General features: G+C 42.7%; 2 protein-coding genes and 2 long non-coding RNA genes across 4 annotated transcripts in view; 2 read left to right on the top strand and 2 right to left on the bottom strand.

Annotated features, from left to right (window-relative positions):
* Positions 1 to 3738: 3738 nt before the first annotated feature.
* Positions 3739 to 4443, bottom strand: LOC106806638 (gamma-aminobutyric acid type B receptor subunit 1-like). The gene has a single exon (XM_014808641.1). The coding sequence runs from the start codon at positions 4441 to 4443 to the stop codon at positions 3739 to 3741; it is 705 nt and encodes a 234-aa protein (XP_014664127.1).
* A 6308-nt stretch (positions 4444 to 10751) lies between these two features.
* On the top strand, positions 10752 to 11402 carry LOC106806653. The gene is made up of 2 exons (XR_001393571.1): positions 10752 to 11129; positions 11366 to 11402. It is a non-coding gene; the product is annotated as an uncharacterized LOC106806653 (long non-coding RNA).
* A 231-nt stretch (positions 11403 to 11633) lies between these two features.
* On the top strand, positions 11634 to 19070 carry LOC106806652. Its single transcript, XR_001393570.1, has 2 exons — positions 11634 to 11763; positions 16318 to 19070. It is a non-coding gene; the product is annotated as an uncharacterized LOC106806652 (long non-coding RNA).
* Positions 19071 to 19217: 147 nt separating this feature from the next.
* The window catches only part of LOC106806637 (tonsoku-like protein), a 21316-nt gene continuing 20269 nt past the window's right edge, over positions 19218 to 20264 (bottom strand). The window contains exon 17 of the mRNA XM_014808640.1: positions 19218 to 19278. Within this exon, the coding sequence (XP_014664126.1) occupies positions 19218 to 19278 (61 nt within the window). The remainder of the gene's footprint in view (positions 19279 to 20264) is intronic.

The following is a 20264-nucleotide window of genomic DNA, read 5'->3' as shown; positions in this document are numbered from 1 at the left end:
AATTTGGAATACACTGCCTGTAATATAATATATATATATTATATATATATATATAATATATTGACGTTATAGTTATGTACCTTATAGCGTCACAAGCACAATGAACACACATACATGCAGCGCACGACTGCACGCCACAGAACTAACGCCACAATATGTCTTCAAAGTAAACAATACCAAGTTTGCCTTCGAATATGCCAACCACTAATTGAGACGGGATACTTTAGAGCAAGCGTTGCCGAAAGGAGGATGTTGATGTCCGAAGTGCCCTGCCAAACAGATTCAGAAGGCCGACACGCGACCGCGGAACGCTCTCTACGACGAAGTATTCAGCGCTGACAGCTATGGTATCCTGCCCCGCCGAAACTGCACTATGTGGCCGCGCACGGAATCCATAGCTGCGCCACGCGAGCAGTCGACGTAATTTACCGGCAATACAATGAACATGCTCAGCTGCATTGAGCGTGCTGTTCTTTCACAAGTCTAATGAAAATATCATAAAAGTGTCAACATCCATTTCTACTTCTACACCTGTGTTCTATAATTTTATTCCATGAATGGTATTCTTAATTAGCAGTCAGCGCTTCATGTAACGAAGGGCCAGGTTGCAGGAGTACATAAGCTGCGGTTTTATGAATAATAAACATCGGAAAGTAATACGCCTCTATTCATCGTAAATATAAATGTTCACGCTATATACAAGAACAATGACGACTTAATATATCGACAAATATTGCTCTAATAGGGGACATAGGCTCCCGATATGATCTGTGAATGTGTCGCGTGTTAGATTAAACATACTTATGGCTTACGGTCATGACTATGTGGAAGGACAGTAACATTATACATTTTGTTAACTGTCACGCGATTTTGTGACTTCTTCTAAAATTTCCTAATGAAGCATTTTAAAAGCACACTGACGCCACGCACTCAGCGACAAGATGGTTGCTGATAACTTGAAAGATCAGCTTTTCAAGAAACTACACCAAGCTGTCTGTTACGGTCTTCAACTTGATGAAACGACAGATGTAGCGGGCGAAGTGCAGTTGATCGTTTATTGCCATATCCCCGACTTGGAGAAGGGAACTCTCGTCGACCACCGTGCTGTGTACCGGTAGAGTCGAAACCACTGCGCAAGCAATTTTTGACAAGCTGACTGAGTTCTTGGATGAAGGGGATGTGCAATTGGATAAATGCAAGGCTATGACCACAGACGGAGCAGCGGCAATGACTGGACGAGTGAACGGGCTTGTCAAAAAAACCAAGCTGTGTCGCCAACTTGCGTCGCCACACACTGTATGATTCACAGAGAAGCCTTGGCTGCAAAGCCGATAGGATCGGACAAGACCGAGAAGAATGAACTGGTACTGGAGGACGTTGTGAAGATCGTGAATGCAGTGAAAGCCAACACGAAGAAGCATCGGATGTTCAGTAAACTTTGCAAGGACATGGATGCCGAATTCTCGAAACTGCTCTACCACAGTGGCGTTCGCTGGTTATCAAGGGGGAAAGTGCTGAACCGAGTTCTGGCTTTGAGAGAAGAATTGACAGTATTTTTCACGGAGCAAGCAGACGAGAAGGCTGTGCTGTTTCAAGATGACTTTTGGGTTTCCAGGCTGGCCTATTTGGCTGATGTCTTCGGCCACCTGAACAAGTTGAACCTTGGACTCCAAGGAAATTGAGGCGACGTGTTCATTACGATTTCCAAGGTACACGGCTTCGAAAAGAAGATCGAACAGTGGAAACGGAAGGCTGAGAATGCTGATTTTTCGGACTGAGCTACAGACTTTCATGCGAGGATCCAACTGGTGGGTGATGGAGAACGAAGAGGAGTCGTTGCAGCAAGTAGTAACTAGATTGGTGGTCGACCACCTCACACTGCTTCAATCGAATTTCAACAAATACTTTCCCGAAGAAGAGAAGCAGAGAATTGCCAAAAAGCAGTGGATAATCAATCCTTTTGTGGCTGACGAAGACGAAAGATGTTGCAAACTGCAGACCGACCTCGTCCAGAAGGTTAACTTCAGAACTTTTGAGACATACAGTGACTTCTGGATATCACTGCTACGCATCCCTGAGTACCAGCAAATCGCTGAAGAAGCTTTAAGCGCCATCGTAGCAATGCCCAGCTCCTACCTTTGCACTGGTCTAGAAAGCACCTGGGAAGTGCGAATCCGCCGCACACGCGATCACTACACCTGTGATATTTTGTAGGCCGAGGTTGCTACTTCTAATGGATGACGTTGACCTTGGTAAAATATTACTCAAAATGATCATGTTCGAAATATACTTAATGACTCTGTGACCTTGACCTTGGGTCAAGGTCACTCAAAATCAATAGGGTTCTACCGCTCCATAAGATGCACCTGTGGACCAAGATTAAAGTTTCTACCTCCGGTTGCAAAGATATCGAGCGGACAGACACACACACACTAGAGAGAGAGAGAGAGAGAGAGAGAGAGAGAGAGAGAGAGAGAGAGAGAGAGAGAGAAAGAGAGATAAAAGGAAATGCATAGGATAAAAGCAAATGCATTAGTGCAATTACCCAATAATATAATAATAATAATAATAGCTAATAATAGGTAATAATAGGTAATAATGGGTAGGAGGTAAGTATTATTAGTTATATGTAACGTTTAACTTCAATAATTATACAATCAGTTGAAGCATTCAACCCAAATAATTGGTGTATGCTATTGTACCTACCCACGTAGCATAGCATACCACCTATATATATATATATATATATATATATATATATATAATAAGCCTATATACCTCTGTAACACGCCGTCCCACCTCACGCACGCCACTGCCTGTTTTACAGGACCATTTCAACGGCATTTGCGTGGAATTACTAGCCGATAGACAATACGTAAATATTAAGACTTTGTTCGTAAATACAAGCTGTATTTGTTTACCATTATTTTATTACTGAAAGTGCTTGTGCCCCCAGCAATATTCAAGCCAATTTATTTAGCGCATTTGGAGCCTTTGCATTTGGTGGTACATAAACAGCTGAACCGTTATTCCCAACGTATAACGCTGCCTAACAGTGTACTCAATATAACGAAGTTAGCCAGTTCTTTGATATAGGATATAATATGGACACCCGACTCGATAATGGACATATATGCGCTAAACGCAGAAGTCACCATTACCGCCTCCGGTTTCTTTTAGAACAAACGAATGAAATTATTCCCTACACAATACACTGTAAAGCCCCTCACTTTTCTCTTTCCTATTTGGGCATGTTTGTGTGTCCGGGGGGGGGGGTGTGTGCAGGTTTGCGCGCGTGCTTAAATTGAATTTTTTATGGTGTGTATTTGTAAAAAAAATTGTTGCAAATTTTTGACATGAAAAGTAAGTACTAACGGGACTAAATGTATCCTCAAATTCTTATCTGATAAGATTGTTTCTCAACTAGTTAAAAATCCAAAAAACCTGGGCGATTTGAAATATTGATCACGATATAGCTTGCTTAGCACGCAAATAGCTTGCTATGGGCTATGTATGGGTCACGATTGTTTGTTCACATCGAGCGGAATAGCAAAATAGGAAGTATAATGCAGCAATATTAAGTGCACGTCTATGTGTGTGCGTGCGTGCTTGTAGCTACAGATGAAATATCACGGTTCAAATCGCATGACTATACTAATCCCAAAGTGTGTACCTATTCTCTTATTTATGTGTTTATTTATGTGATAATTTATGCTCTTGTCTCAACATACGCAATGGTTACGCACCGCGGACTGTGTCCTTGGCTCGTCGGACTATGTTCAAGTGTCGCGCCTTCTGTAACTTCGTCATGTGCTTGTGTCCGTGCTCGAATCTCTGAAAGAAGGGGATGTCGATACCGCCGGCTATCAGCTGCACCTTCAACGTCTCGGCCGTTAGTTGCCAGCTGACGTCGGCCGCTGCCAATATGCCGACGCGCTTCCATCGCCAGCGGTGCATCACAGCGACGCCGATCGGCGCCACGCTGGTGAAGGGGCCGACGACACGGGCGAGTGTGTTGTACGCGTCCTTGTCGCTGAGGTGGTTCGAAGTGCAGCCCCACGACACGATGGGCATGTTCCACGCCGACGCCAGCAGCCCCGCCGTCTCGCAGACGACGTCGCAGCCCGGGCCGATGAAGCCGCGTATGTGGTCGGCGTGGCGACGCGACCACATGTTGACGATGGCGTGCAGTCCCATCTTCTCGTCGCATTGCGTGTCGAGCCACACGAAGCGCAGCGTGTTGTCGGGCAGCAGACTAGCGTTGGCGTTGATGTCGTCGATGGCGATCGTCGCGGCGGAGGCGATCGAGGGGCCAAGCGGGCGGGTGGCGCTCCACGGCAGCAGCACGCCGACGGTGAGCACATCTTGCTCTTCCACGGCATAGCACGCGCTGGTGATCAGCAGAGCGCCGACGACAACGATGCACGTCGCCGAACAAGCCATGATGGTGTGACCAGATAGTCGACACTCCACGCAATCAGTTCCTGCTGGGAGTATTTGCTACGAGCCTTACTTGATTATGTGTGCACACACGCACACACACACCACACATATATATTTAAATAAATAAATAAATAAATAAATAAATATATATATATATATATATATATATGTGTGTGTGTGTATATATCTCTCTCTCATATATATATATAGCTGGTCACATGACGCTCACGCCTGCGCACAAACATGAGGCGGGTATAGGATTCACGCCATGAGGTTTATGCGCGTTACCAACAAGAAGTTTGCCTCAGGGCGCAAGTCTCGTGCGTGTGAAGCAACGGATCAATGGTGTTCAAAGAGTGGCAAGGCTTGTGTCGCGTATATTCCCAAGCAGGTAGGGTGATATAAATTATAGAAAGCGTATCAGCATGGAACTATCAACCTGTAATCAGTGTCGGACTGTCGGTTTGACCTTTCATTCGCGATAAAACTTAGTCTATGTGGATGCAATCTGCTTAACATTGCTGATTTATATTAGCGTTTGATAATTATTCATTTGCGTTGCATCAGAATATATTAGTGAATCGAAGTAGCTCGTATTCGCTAACCAAGATTTAATTGTAACGTAAGCGGCAGCCGCATGGTTCCTTTTTGTGGAGTCATCAAAACCGTTTATCAAGTTCTCATATTTCTGTAAAATACTGCAGATCCTCGCGTTATCTACATGTTTAGATGTAACCGTGTCTCTCTTTCAGAAGAGGAAAATAAGGTAGAACATAAGGAGGAAAAAGAAGCTGAAAAACATAAAAGCGGGAAAATAAGGTATAACCGAACACTTGCAGTGTAGTGGGGCGCGTGATATGTTGACATTTTTTACTAAAGTGTTGCACTGCTGGAAAGAAGCATGAAAATTTGGCTCTAAGGGGGTTTTGATATGTGAAATTCAAAAGTTGCGGCGAAACACGATTGTCATGCCAACGGTTTCTCGCCAAAAAATCAAAAAATTAAAAACATGCCACTCAGAAAACATTGTTTTTTGCGCATAAATCAGTCTGTAAGTGCCCGATTATCATGATCTTGGCGTCTATACCTATGTTTTTGGAGTAAAGATTGCGAATAAAATCTTGTCAAATATCATAAGATATATCTTCCCGCTCAAAAAATTTAATCGAAAAGGCAGCTGCCGACAAACGACATTTCTTTGCCATAAAATGGCCATAGCGATCGTCCACGATTACCGAGGATCTAGGTATCTAACCAGTTTTTATGTCATGGAACCCGATGCGAAAACATGATATCCTACAATAATATTCAAATTAATACAGATAGCATATAAAATGTTGGTTTTGGTCAAAGAACTCGTTACAACATATGTGAAAAATCAGATGAAAAATAATGCATGTTTATAGCTTCAGCTTATAATTTCTGTACCACTTGAAAGGTACGCCTGCGTGCCCTGCCAAAACGTCATTCTGCTTAGATCACATGCGTGAACAAAAATATGATTGCTTATGTAGAGTCACTTGAAATTTTATTCAGTGGATGTCGCTCTTGACCACTAATCACTAATGCTCGCTGGGTATGACGGTTCACTGTGAGAGATCAAGTTGCCGCTCGCAGATTAACAGCCTAGCTCCACACATGCCAGAGTTTCTCAAGAGGCAACGTTGTGACACAGAAAAACCAATGACAAATTTCAGCATAGCCCCAATAGATCAGTTCAATTGAACAGCTGAATGCAATGGTGAAGGGAGATGGAAGGCGTAATAGGTAATCAGACTGAAAATGAACAGGCACTGAGACAGTAGATTGGTGGCAGTGGCCAGAAACGCTAGGACTATTAATGGGAGTATGTTGACAAACATTCAATTAAAAGGAAGAAACACAGAACGGCACACAGTGAACAATATCAAGTGTGAAGAAGCTTGCTTGATAAGCCAAACAGATAATTGTTCCAATAAGAGTAGGTGGTAGATTATATAAGGTCCGACAGAAGAAGGCAAAGCACGTACCAGAAATTTGTTGCGGGCATAATCATGGAACATTCACTAGCATTCAGATAACACCATACATAGGACAATCTGCTTCTGTTGAATCTTAGTTTAGGAAAAGAAACCTGCGAAGTCCACTGCCCAATATTTCAAACCTGCACATTATGTTCATCTCTTCTCACGGCTGCTAATATATCGTGTCAAGCTAAAAGAAATGATACGGATGTGCTTATTCGCACAGGAAATTCATGCTTGGCATCATCGTTGGCGCAAAATGGTATCTGCGCCAAAACAAGCAAATCTGAACTTGAGTGGATTGCTTTGAGTCATTGTACCACAAACGCGAATTGTGTCCAAATGTTGATGTCAAAATTGTTGACGGTGGCTGGCATTGTGCACATGTATGCTGACCCAAAAGTCCAACGTTTCTGCCAAAATCATTCCCTAACTATTACAATTGTGTTCTTTCCTATATAGAACAACATGCTATCAAGACGTTGTTCGTTGTAGATGTTGTCTGGATGTCCTACAGGGAGGACAGCCTTAAAGGCTCAACAAACACGACAGAGACCTGTGGATCTGGTAATCATCCCTGGGTGGACAATAACACCAAGATTCCTGGTTAACTGGGAAGAACTTTCTTTTTCTGTGATGCAACAAAGACAGCGTGTTCAACTTCTAGCCAATGCAATACAGAGTTTCAACCATCCTCCAAGAAGCTCGAGAAACTCACACATGGCCGGAATGCTGTATCATTCCATCAGCTGATCTGTCAGATTTGTTCTGCACTCTACGAAGAAGCAGACACAGGCTTTCGTTTTATGCTTCCCATTATTCCATCATGGTTTTACCAAGCGTGATGATACATGCAAGATACTGAGTGTGGTGTGTTATCGCAGTGTCAAGTGTTTTACATGACTGGGAAATATTGATAGCATCTGTCATCTGCATGGTCATGGTGCTAAACTACTTTACATCCAGTGCCACCTAATTGCAGCTGAATTAGACAACGATGCATCATGGGGTCTTCTATTCTTTCACGCAATATCAGGATACTGTTCCTGCCTTCCATGGAATTGGAAAGAGAACAGCTTGAGCTGTTTGGTGCAGTATGCCTTATCTCAAACCGATTTTTGCTCGGTTATCCATTCTCCCAAGCCAGGTATTCCCGACGACGTGGAGCAAATAGAGAGATATGTTGTTCTCTTGTATCAGCGAACATCAGCACTCAGCCATGTGAATGAAGCCAGGACGCAGTATCACTCAAAACCGTAAGATGGAAAACATTCCCCTAACGTTGCATGCCCTGGAACAGCATGTGAAAAGTTTATCAGGCAGGGCACAACTGGGGACAGTCACTTATAAGAGACCCTGAAGTTCCATCGCCAGATTTATGGGGCTTTGAGAGAGTGACAGATGATTCCCCATGGACTCCATGGGGAACCACTCTTCCAGAGGCAGCCAAAGCTAGGCAGGAACTGTTAAAATGTGGATACAAAAAGTCATGTACAAAAAGATGCAAATGTGTCAAAGCAAATCTCGAGTGTACACAGATGTGCTTCTGTTGGACAGTGTAACAGAGAATAAGCAAGCAAATCTGATCATATGAGACACTGACAGAGATCATTTAATTAATACATGATACACCATTGAATTGCTTTTACACGGCATACGCACGTGCCTTCTATTGCGTGCACTGCGTCTTCATGAAATCTGATGGAACGACGTTTTGGCGGGCGCGCAGGCGTACCTTCCAAAGTGTAACAGAAATTATGAACTGAAGTATAGATGGCATACATAAGTTTTTATCATAATTTTTCACGTGTTCTACCCAGTTCTTTGACTTAAAAAATACATTTTATATTGTTTTTGTTTAATTTGAAGATGTATGTTAGGATATTTCATGTTTTCCATCGGGTTCCTTGACATAAAAACAGGTACAGATAACTAGATCCTGGTAATCGTGGCACGTATAGCCATTTTATGACAAAGAAATGCGTTTGTGGCAGCCATTTTAGATTTAATTTTTTGCGGGAAGATGTTATGATAGATCACATTTGTTCTAACCCGTTCTATGGGGTGATTGACCTCAAAAACATATGTATATAGACCAGATATGGTACTTGGGGCACTTACAGCTGATTTATGAGGCAAAACTGTGTTTTGTGGCGGCATTTTTGAATTTTTCAACTTTTTGGGGGGGAAGATACATCTTATGATATTTGACATGTATTTTATTGCATTCTTTGACTCAAAAAAATAGGTATATACCACCAGAGCATGGTAATCGGGGCATTTACAGTTGATTTATGGGGAAAAACATTTTTTCTGGCGGCCATTTTTTAATTTTTGATTTTTTGGCGGGAAACGTTGAGTGGACATCGTGTTTCCCGCAAATTTTTGAAATCAGCATACTCAAAACCCCCTCGAGCAAATTTTCATGCTTCTTTCCAGAAGTGCACCCTCAGACACATATCCGCCACTAGTGCTCGCGAAGAATCTCTCTCTTTTTTCGGAGTCAGCAGAAAATGATTATTGAGAGATTCGTCATGGCGTCTGTTGAATACGATAGATGTTTCCAGTTACGACCGCCGAGCTTGCTACCACGCGCGTTCGTGGTCCTACCTGTAAGCTCATGTTGCTGCGTGTGTAAATTTAATCTACTTATGTTGCGTATGTAGAAGTTAGTAAATACCCTACGCTGCGCATGCCACCGTAAGCTACCTAATTGCAGATATGACACATCCTTGCATACATACGTATGTGACTATAAATTAAACTACGCATTCCGTGTGCAGTACGGACGAACAGAGCGTAGAAATTTTGCTTCGAGCATACGTAGATTATTACTGTTGGGGTTTTGTCAATGTGCGAGAAGCTTGAATTTTACTACACACATAAGAATCAGCAAGCGAGGTTGCTTCCACTGTAATCATCTATTTTCATATATATTTCTGATGATGAAATTACCATTATATTATTATATATTATATGATATAAATTATATATAATATATATATGACGTATAGTTTATGTACTATATACGTACACAAGCACATGAACACACATACATGCACGCACGACGCACGCACAATTACACACAATGTCTTCAAAGGTAACAATACAGTTGCCTTCGATACCAACTAGAAGGCGACACTGGGAAGTGCGAATCCGCCGCACACGCGATCACTTACACCGCTGTTGATATTTTGTAGGCCGAGGTTGCTAATTCTAATGGATGACGTTGACCTTGGTTAAAATATTACTCAAAATGATCCATGTGTCGAAATATATTAATGACTCTGTGACCTTGACCTTGGTCAAGGTCACTCAAATCAATATGGGTGTTCTACGGCTCCATAAGATGCACCTGTGGACCAAGATTAAGTTTCTACTCCGGTTTGCAAAGATATCGAGCGGACAGACAACACACCACCACACACACGCACGCACGCACGCACGCACACACACACACATACAAAGACCAAAACAATACCCTCCGCTACACTTCGTGCGGAGGATAATAATATTAAGTGCTTTCCGAAGATCAATCCGCTTATGATCCGAGCGCGTCCCAAAATTAACTTCTCTGTCGCACGTGTCACGCTCGTGATTACACGCAGCAAGGTACGCACGAGCACGCAGCAGAGCACACACGCACAATACGTACGCACGCCACGCCATACGCTACGCACCCAAACGTATACGCACGCACGCACGCACGCACGTATACGCACACACGCATACGCAGCACGCACGCGTACGAGACACACCACACGCACGCACGCACGCACAACAACACAAAAAACACAACGACGAGCAACGAAAAACAAATATACGCACGCGCGCAAATGACCCGCAACCCTTTACCTTTCAAGCCAATAACAACCAACATAAATTCGCACTGTTTACTAATATAAACAAAAATGTGCCACTCTCAAGATTTCAGCGGGCCGGTACACAACACACGCCAAACGCACCCCTCTTCGCGTCCCTCTATCTCTCTCCCGCACCATCTCTTTCAGTCTCCGCCGCCATTATCTCTACTCGGTCGTCTGTCGCTTCCCTGTTCTTCTTCCCAGCTCTCCTGCGCTCGCTATCTCCCACACCGACACGTATACTTACGAGGAAGGGCTGGGGCGTGGCCAGATAACATCTTATAAACGCAAAACATAATTATACTGATACATTACTGTATGACGGAAAGTAGAGAGACGCGGAAGGAATGCGCGAGCATAAGCTCTAGCTGGGTATCTTCGTTTCTTCTCTACAGCTCCGACGCAGGCCGTCGGCCCAGGGCAGACAGGCAGGCTCCCGACAGGCTATTAGGTCTATATGGTAGAGCTCGGGCATGGTACTCGATCGATAGCCTTGAACATATATGCCGTCGCGTACAGCAGCTAGCATATCCCACGAGTGTCGCTAATAGGCGAGAAGGCAGAGTAGTCACGGTATAGGCTGGCAGCGCATGTGGGTGTTGGCTACAACCGGTTCCCTCGGATGTTTAGTGTTGTGTAGAAAAGACGCTTGATCGCTCCGCTGAAACGTTCATACTATCCAAAATAGGAACACCATCCCAACGCTGAATAATCGGTGTACAGAATCCTCGGCATTTTATTACATAATTCCTTATCAAACCCGATAAAACAATGCATTGTGGTTTCGTGCTTGCGCTCATGCTTGCTGGGCTCGCCGTCGGTAAGTACAAAGACAATCATACTTTTATGTGTCGTACCAAGAGTATACGACGATATGTAACACATAATATGTACGTATGTGCGTGCATAATACGTATACCTTTATTTCATCATAGTTATTACACCATTCTTGTGATTTATTCAATCATTGCAGCCGTCTTCTAGCCCAAACTGTAGATTGTAGTGTGTGAGTCTGTGTCTGTGTAAGTTAGTGACATTGGAATTTCAATATTTCAGGCGATGCTCTAAAGTGCTACAGTTGCCAGTGGGGGAAAGAAAAAGGATGGAAACATATTCAGCAAAATAGGGGTATGTGTGCACAGTATGTCTAAAATACGTACACATACATTCGTCATGATATATCATGATATTAAAAGTAATGTACTGCATTGCTTTCAACGTTTTCTCTCTGGAGTAGAAATGTCATTCAGTGACGTCCACCCAGTGGACTGCATATGTGGTTCGTATAAATAACACAATATCAAATTTTTTATTTGCAGAAGGAATCAAGGATATAGCTATACTTGATTCTGACAAGTGTGTCGATTCATTTGGGCTTGACCCTGAGAAGGACACCAAATTTATCTTTGGATGTACTGGTTCATGTAGTAAGACCAAGGTTGTGGATGCAGAAGGTATGAGTATTAAAAATAAATATGAAGTATATATACGTATTTATTTATAAAAACAGTACCAATATGAGACATCTGACCAATTATTTTGGGACATAGTTAGCCTACGTTTTGCTATAGGGGCTCATGTCTCAAGAATGTGAGAACACCCATCTTCCTAAAAGATAAATGACTCAAATTTATTTGTTTTATTATGAAATACATCACTTAACCCCAAGGTTCGTAAACCGTAAAAATTAACAAGTGCCGCAGAACGACAGCGCTCACCTGATGGCATGTGTTCTGATGCTAAACTCACTGGCAAACGAATGAAAGCACGCCTCCCATCACCGCATTTGCGCTCAGAGCATATATCATAGGATACTATTTTAAACTACTAATACAGACCTAAAATCTATGATAGCTCAGGCTATTGGCTATACTCGGGATGTCAGTAGATAAAGATACCAGCTGGTAACTTTAATGACTTCAACTATCATTAACATGTTATCATGGAGTATGCGTCGAGCGGCGAGCCGTAGTGTGTGGTGGGGGGAGAAGTGGAGGAGGGGGCGGGTGAGGGGCCTCTAATAGACAACAGTTGCCGGCGAGATGCGCGTGCAAGTGTCATTCATAATCATAAGATGGCACTCACCTCTTTCGTGAATGATAACCTCACTCCATTGAGTTGCTGAAATCCAGTTAATTCAGACAGGCGAGAATTTCGTTCAGCTGTAGAGTTAACACATCTGCATGGCAAGTGCAGGCAACTAATTAGATAGAATCAGTGGCGAGTGTCACCCCCATGCAGATGCGTAATTGCCTGCCCCCATGTTTTATGGCACGTACACACCGAGCATCTCAGGATCAATTAACAGGTGTAGCTCACATCAGGGTGGCCCTAGCTCAGAGTGCTACTCAGGGTGCTAAAACAGAACTGCTTTTAAAAATAATATGATTTAAGGAGCGTAGACCTTGTTCAACAACATTGCCTTGCAATCTGAACGTGCAAACTTAGCTCACAATCGGCCAACAATAGCAAAACAGTCAGTTCCTTTGTTAACAGTCCAACAAATTCATGTTTAAACTCCTCCTCTTGAGGTCAAAAGGTATTCCGACACCTACCAGTGACGTTACCTCTCGCACTTCAAGCAAGAAAGTACATTTCATGGTCATTTCAATAAAGCCATAAACAGTGCCCGCAGAGCGCAAGTGCTCACTCGACGGCAGGTCTCTGATGCAAACTCAGGGGCAACGAACTAAGGAGCACCTCTCGCCATCGACCCGTCGCTCTCCGTCGTGTCTCTCATTCTTCTCCTTCGCTTGCTCTGTCGTCTGCTATCCTCTTCCCGCGCTCCTCCTCTGCCTCTCTCGCTTTGCTCTCATCCGCTCGATCACACTCTCTCTCTCTCTCTCGTCCTGCTCTCTCTCTCTCGTCTCATCTCTCATCTCTCTCTGCTGCTCGTCTTCCCTGTGACGCTCTCTCTCTCGCTCGCGTCACAGAACTCATCTCCCTCGTTGTTCTCTCTCTTCTTTGTCTTCTGTCTTCTCTTTCTCTCTCTTCCTCTTCCTCGCTCTCTCTCTCTCTCATCTTTCTCTACTCTCTCTGCTCTCTCTGCTCTCTCTATCATCTCTCTCTTCCCCCCTCCTCTCTTCCCTCCCTCTCTCTCTCTGCTCTCTCTCTCTCCTCTCCTCCTCTCTCTCTCTCTCTCCTGCTCCTACTCTCTCTTCTCTCTCCTCACTATCCTCATCTCCTCTCTCTCTCCTCTTCGCTTCTGCTGCTCCGAACTCCGCTCTGCCTCTCGACTCTCTCCCTCTCGCCCCTGCTCTTCTCTCCTTCTTCGCTCTCACGAGGCGGTAGCGCTGCCGGCACGAGGCTGTAGGCTTGATTTTCTATACAAGATCGTCTGATTTCTATCAGACTGATTGTCTGATGGGTCTTCTAAACCCTAGCAAGACAGTTTCGTGAGGCTGAGCAAGGCGGTAAACGTTTTAAATATAACTTCACATAAAGTGATTACGTCACGCGTAAATAGTATAAAGAATAAAAAAATATTGCCAGGAATTTTTGACAAATATAAGTAATTCTGTTACATTTATGTTATGAATTGCTGCATTAGCACTTCCTATTTTACTATATGTGGTGTGATTATCATATACACTCGATGGACCTCATACATACGCCCCCTAACAAGCAATTAAATGTTATACACATTCATTTCAAATCGTCCAGGTTTTTGGATTTAACTAGTATGAGAAACATCTTATCAGGTAAGATTTTTACGCATTGTTAGCTCGTTAGTTTCTTACTTTAATGTAAAAAAAATGGGAAGTTTTTTTTACGATAAATTGTACGCATATGAAACATTTCGTGACGTAATCCCTATAATAGTTTATACATAAGTGTAATTCGGGTGGCCACTCGCGGCAAGCCCATGATTATAGCTATGTTCAACCGGTTCTCCAAGCAGCGGCAGCGATGATATAGAAAATTATGAAAAAGCTCTAAAAAGCTGCTTGTCCAGCAACAACTACCTGACAGATCTACTTGTCCTCCTGGGAAATGGTACAAGTACGAACACAACGAGATAGCCCTTTTCAAACACGGGATGGTAATTCAGGAGCTTTCCGAAGAAATTTCGTTGAGGATACGTTATGAAAAGTGCCTACAGATGGCGCGTACGTTGGTAGCTGGAAAGCTTTCATCGACGTAGAATAGTAACAAACTATTTGCAAAGACAAGAAAGGGTAAGNGCCGACGCAGCCCAGTAGAGCGATAAAACCAGCACCCTCAGATTACGGTAAGCGGAGTTATAACGTCTGCCATTTGCGGACTAATTATAGTACCAGCAGGTACGTTCTGGTTATTATTATACCGGACCGTCATGGGGACATAGGGGACTCAAGGATAGAGAGCATGTCCAGTATAAACATCATCCTATGCTATCACCGGTCCTGATATCTCGATTATAATCATTTGACTGGGAACAGGCGACGCCTCTTAGCCTCCAAGAAACGGGTTAGTATCACCGGTAATAGACAATCCGTCGCACAGCCTGGGGGTTGGGCTAGGACCCTCTCAGCCTTAGTAAACTGCGCCTACGGTAATCTATAGCAAATCAAATGGATTAATAGTAATCAGCAAAGGTAATGGTATTACAGTATAAGTATGACGCAGGATAAATTATTACCGGCTTCCTTTGAATAAGTTTACGTCCAGTATAGGTAAAAAACCTCATGACACGTGGTCGTGAAGAACGCGGCCGCATGACACTGCAGTGTCACTGTCGCTGAGAGGGTATATGTCCCCCGGGTTACTGCCGGAACGTACCCTGGTACTATTTAATATGCCGGACCGTACCTCGTCTACTCCACTAACGAGTCTAGGGAGTCGCCTATGCCTACTCCCTAACGGGCCTAACCCTAACCATACCAAATAGTGACCAGGGTACGTTCCGGTATACCGGACCGTACCCAGGGTACTTTCCGGCCTAGCTCTAGTACTATAGCCGTATTAATGTAAGCGGCTATAGTACTAGAGCTATTTCCGGCCGTACCCTGGGGGATATAGACCCTATGAGTATGAGTATGAGCGTCACTGTCAGTGACATGATTCATGATGAGAGACTCAGAGTGAAAGTGAGTGAGAGTAGAACTGAACGACTACGAGTTTCCTTGGAAGTTGGGTTTTGAAATGACTGAGTCTAGAAATTACGCAAGCTCTGATATCTTCTAATATTATACGTCCTACACCTATCATGGATAATTACTTCTTTCTTGAAAAGTTACAACTTTGTTGGACAGCCATGTTTACGTGTGCTGTGGCGCCACCTGTTGTTACATCTTGTACCCTCTGGCTGTAACTTGCAGCTTTGCTTCATGATAATGTAAAAGATTCTATGGCTTCAAAGTTCAATATTCTTGAGTTTCGTGAAATTACGTTTATTGTTATTAGGTAACTTAATTAATAGTACTGTATACTACAACTGATACGAGAAATCTTGCCTAGTAAAACCATAAACAGAAATGATATAGACTTCACCACATAATTTCTATTACGTATTATCAGAAGTAGATTCCCTATTATCTACTTCTGGTATTATACAATCAATGCAACAAATACCCTCTGAACATGCAAAAAGCCAACAGCCTAAAGAGTAGTTTGATGTAGCATTAAACACATGTACAAGAAAATACCGTCAAAATATTACGATTTGCAATGGTACAAAAATACGATCACAAATCACTATCACATGTAATTACACTATGCATTCACACAGATATTTGTGTCTCTCCCTCGTCCACGCATATCGACCGAGGAAGCGTCGTAGAGTCACGCGACACAACCGTCGGCTTGCCGATCATAGACGCCATCACAGTCGCACGCCCGCGGCGACACGACATCGTGGCTCACCGTAACCCCCGACCTAACACACCCGTGCAGCAGCCTCGTGCCGCTCACGCCAAAAGAGAGAGAGAGAGAGAGAGAGAGAGAGAGAGAGAGAGAGAGAGAGAGAGATAGATAACATGCAGATAGCAGGGCAGTTGCTAATGATTCCTTCTCATTCATGTGTTTAGGAATGACAAGGTACACACGAACATGTGCGATTATTGCCTCCAAGGAAGATAAATGCTCGGATACTGAAGCAGCTGATGGTACCAAGACTACCGTGTGCTACTGCAACAGCCAGCACTGTAATGGTGGAGAGTCTGTCAGGGCACAAATCTCCGTGTTTCTGACTGCAATTGGATTGATGTATATCTACTTTTCCTAATCAGGTCAGATCACAATCGTCTACAATCAACCTGGTACTCTCTTGTAGGTGTTGATTTGATATCAGATAAGTGATTGTTCCTTGGAGGGCAATTACCCCCTGTCATGATGTAGTACATTAAATTTTCATATCGTTTTGCTAATAGAAATTCAACTACCTGCTTATCAGTGTAAAAAAGATAGATAGTTTGTGTGTGATATACTTATATACTAGGCTATTACATGACAGGTGAAATATCAATGTGGTTTTAGGATAGATGGTTTTTAAAATATAAAAGTTGTACTGCATATTAACAATGCAGCATGTTGTCCAAATATGCACTAGTGCTTATCTTTGTATTATTCTGATATCACATGCAGTAGGAAATAGCATATATTTGATTCTAATTATGACATATATATATATATATCCACAGTAAGAACCTAGTGAACTATATTCCATGATCACCAGTATTGTGCAGGCATCTGTTTCTTCTGTGATCTCTTATTAGCTCAAAAACGAAAATGCATGTACCTGGGGTGAACACCTTGTGTATGTGTTATTGGTCTGCAGAGGTAGCTCGTAAACTTGAGATTTTTTAAAGAATTTTGTGACAAATATAGTCCACTTTCGTGCATTCTGTGCATGAAAAGTTCTTTAGTTAACCCTGTATCCATCACTGGTTATTTTCCTAGCATGATCGTAGGTCTCACCTCACCCCTGACACATCTCACGTTAACCACTGATCGCTCATGGAGCTTGTGGAATGGCACTGGCATCAGTTCATAATAGCAATAACAGGAAAAATCACAACAGCTTTGCAATATATGCTATGCTGAAGGGTGTGCAAAAATTCACCACTAAGAGCAGGAAAATGTGAGTCACCAGTAGCGGATCCAGGGGAAGGGGCACAGGGGGCAGTCGCCACCCTAGAATTTTCAGGGCAAGGGTATTTTAGCTTAACACCTTCCCCCCTCGGCCGCTTTGTGCCCTTGAGCTCGCATGATCCCCCACTTGTCAATGCCATCAGTCAAACAAAGTGGTGATAGCCAATTTCTCCAATAACTTGAGACATAGGGTCAGTACTTTACAAGTTACATCCACACAACAGTATGAGGACTCTAAATGGCCTCACTAACATTTATTTGGGATATATATATGGTTACAAATCAGCTAGATTGAGTTTAAGCTTGGAGAAATCATTCTGACGAAGATTGATGTCAGAATGATTACTCCAAGGTTTCGGTCATTGATCAAAGGGAGGTTAATTATAGTGGCTGGAACCGCAGTAGTACAGAGAGTGGTCCGATTTTATTATTTAATATACTGAACAAGGATTTGTAGCGTTCGTCTCTGGGACGTAGGGCCATAGCGGAAAATAACTTTGTGTGTGTACATGTGTGCTGAAATACACTGCAGTGTAATATCAGCACTAAATTCATGTAAAGGTCAATGCTCATTAATAAATGTGTGGTTTATTTATTTTTATTTCTATCCATGGTCTGACAGGCCTAGTAAGAAGCATATATTTCCAATTATAGAAAGATGCAGGAAATGTATTTCTACATTTAAAAAAATTGTTTTATTGTACTGTACTTTAAATTTGATCTTTATAGTCGTAATTTCATTGCATTCTTCGGTGCCATATGCAGATGATTTTTTAATATACCGGTACTTTGATATGTTCTGTCCCTACTGTTGTATGGTGTGTTATTATGTGTTGCCAGCCTGATTACATTAATTGTGTACTGCAAAAGCCATTGTAACATGTGAAAGGTCAGTGCTATGAAAAAGTTCCATGGACCATGGTGCTTTGGTTCTGTGGTTGCAGCCTATACATAATGCCAGCATGCACAAGATTATGAGATTACCTTCAAGCTGCATGGTAGGCGTATTTAGATAGCCAACCTTTCTTATAGCTGGTGCATATATACTCTCAATTCATTGTTTCGCGCTCTCTCTCCTAATCCTATTCTAACCCTCTGCATTCCCTTTTCTTTGCTACCCGCGTACAGTTTTGTTGCTTCCATTATTCTACCAAGGAAGGGCTCTACTTTCAGCCTTCTTTTCATTTGCTTTCTTCCCTAACACATAGATCGACTTCTTTGTCTTCCTCTCGTACCTCCTCATACAATTAGATCGCTGCCTTTCCCACCTTTTCCACCACCACCTCCATAATCTTATTCCCTACCTTATCCTCCACAATCTTTTGTAAATTCAACCATCTGTGTCTAGATGAAAACCAATGCTATTATTATGGTACATAATGTTGTATTTTAGACTGCAACTAGGCTATGTCAGTATGTGCAAAACACAATGATCGTTTACTCTGCGTATATCTATTATATATGCTATTTGAATTTTGATATAATTATACAGTTGTCATTTTAATAATTGTATTTTATGTGTGAATTCGATGCAACATCGAGCAATGATAATGATAATTTTTATTTTTATTCACGCTTGTAAGCATTTTACAGCGTAGGTATATGTCCGATCATAGGTCCGATACAAAATTTCACTGTAGTGTAGGCACACAGCTTCTAAAGTAAATAAAGGCAACTTTGAAGACAATAATTTATATTGACTTGTTTTCATATCTGTAGATATCATATGATATCATTCTTTTATCGGCTTAAATGCATATACGTACCTGAACTATTTTGTCGGTGGTCAAACCGTACCTATATTATTTCGACTGTATTATTTGTATGGTCAAATTGGTCAAACCTTGAACCATAGACCAAAGATGGCACTGCCACTGACAGCCTGAGGCTCATAGGGTCTATGTCCCCCAGGGTATAGACCAATAAATTGCAGGGCTGCCAACCTTGAGTAAGAGTTTTGCGTGAGACATTGCGAGGGAGCGGAGCGACCAAGCCCAAGAGAGCGAAGAGACCGAGGGGGGAGGGTATGGGAGGGTGGAAGCCCCCCTCCCATGGTAGGGAGCTTTTGCAATTTTACATTTGAAAGGGTGCAATCTGGTGCATACTTTAGTCATGATTTCAACACATACATAGAAGCAGCATTAATGTACTAAATTGACTTGAAAAAGTAATAAATATATTACATTGTTATTAATGCTGCATGTAGTTCACTGACCATGAAAATTGCAAAGTTCCAGATTTGCAACTGCAGTATTCCAACTCAAATGTCTTTATTAGCTCTGACTTTTACGTACCGTGAAAGATCCTGCTGTCCGGCCGTAGAGGGATGTGTGTTTGGTATGGCATGCACAATAGTCCGCTAAGCCTAAGTCGTCACACGTCGTACACGTACGTACAGTCGGACAAGCAGTATAAACCAATCGTAATCCAATAGCTCGTCTTTGCGCGGCAACGATTTTCATTGGTTAAGCTTTGCGCGCAGTGCGCGCCTGCGGGAAAATCTCGGAACTTTGGGCTTCCAAGGGCATGATATCGAATGTTCGGAATCCGAATATCAGAGATTTTGGAGATATATATTTTTTTACTTTCTATTTTCGGGGTTCAGCGTGAGAATTCGTTTATCGCAAATCACAAATGTCGCTTTTTTACATGGCGCCCAAAACAAAGATTGCAGAGCTGAAAGGCGGGGGGAGCATAGGGTGTGGAGAAGGAAGCGGAGGAACCATTAAAAATATTGAGTCATCCACTATTTTGCGCACTTCGCTGTAAAATTTCATGTAAACATCGACCACCTGTGTCCGTTCCGCAAATAGAAATGATTGAACGAATGCCACACACACTAGTACACGTGAACCACATTGATTCACACGAAGTAACGCTCAAT

This window comes from Priapulus caudatus, unplaced genomic scaffold (assembly GCF_000485595.1).
Source record: "Priapulus caudatus unplaced genomic scaffold, Priapulus_caudatus-5.0.1 Scaffold171, whole genome shotgun sequence".
Lineage (NCBI taxonomy): Eukaryota > Metazoa > Priapulida > Priapulimorpha > Priapulimorphida > Priapulidae > Priapulus > Priapulus caudatus.
Note: the sequence above shows the minus strand (reverse complement) of the source record. Positions and strands in the feature narration are given on the sequence as shown.

Excerpts from the sequence above, each read along its gene's own strand:
- LOC106806638 (XM_014808641.1), bottom strand. The coding sequence starts at position 4,443 with ATGGCTTGTTCGGCGACGTGCATCGTTGTCGTCGGCGCTCTGCTGATC.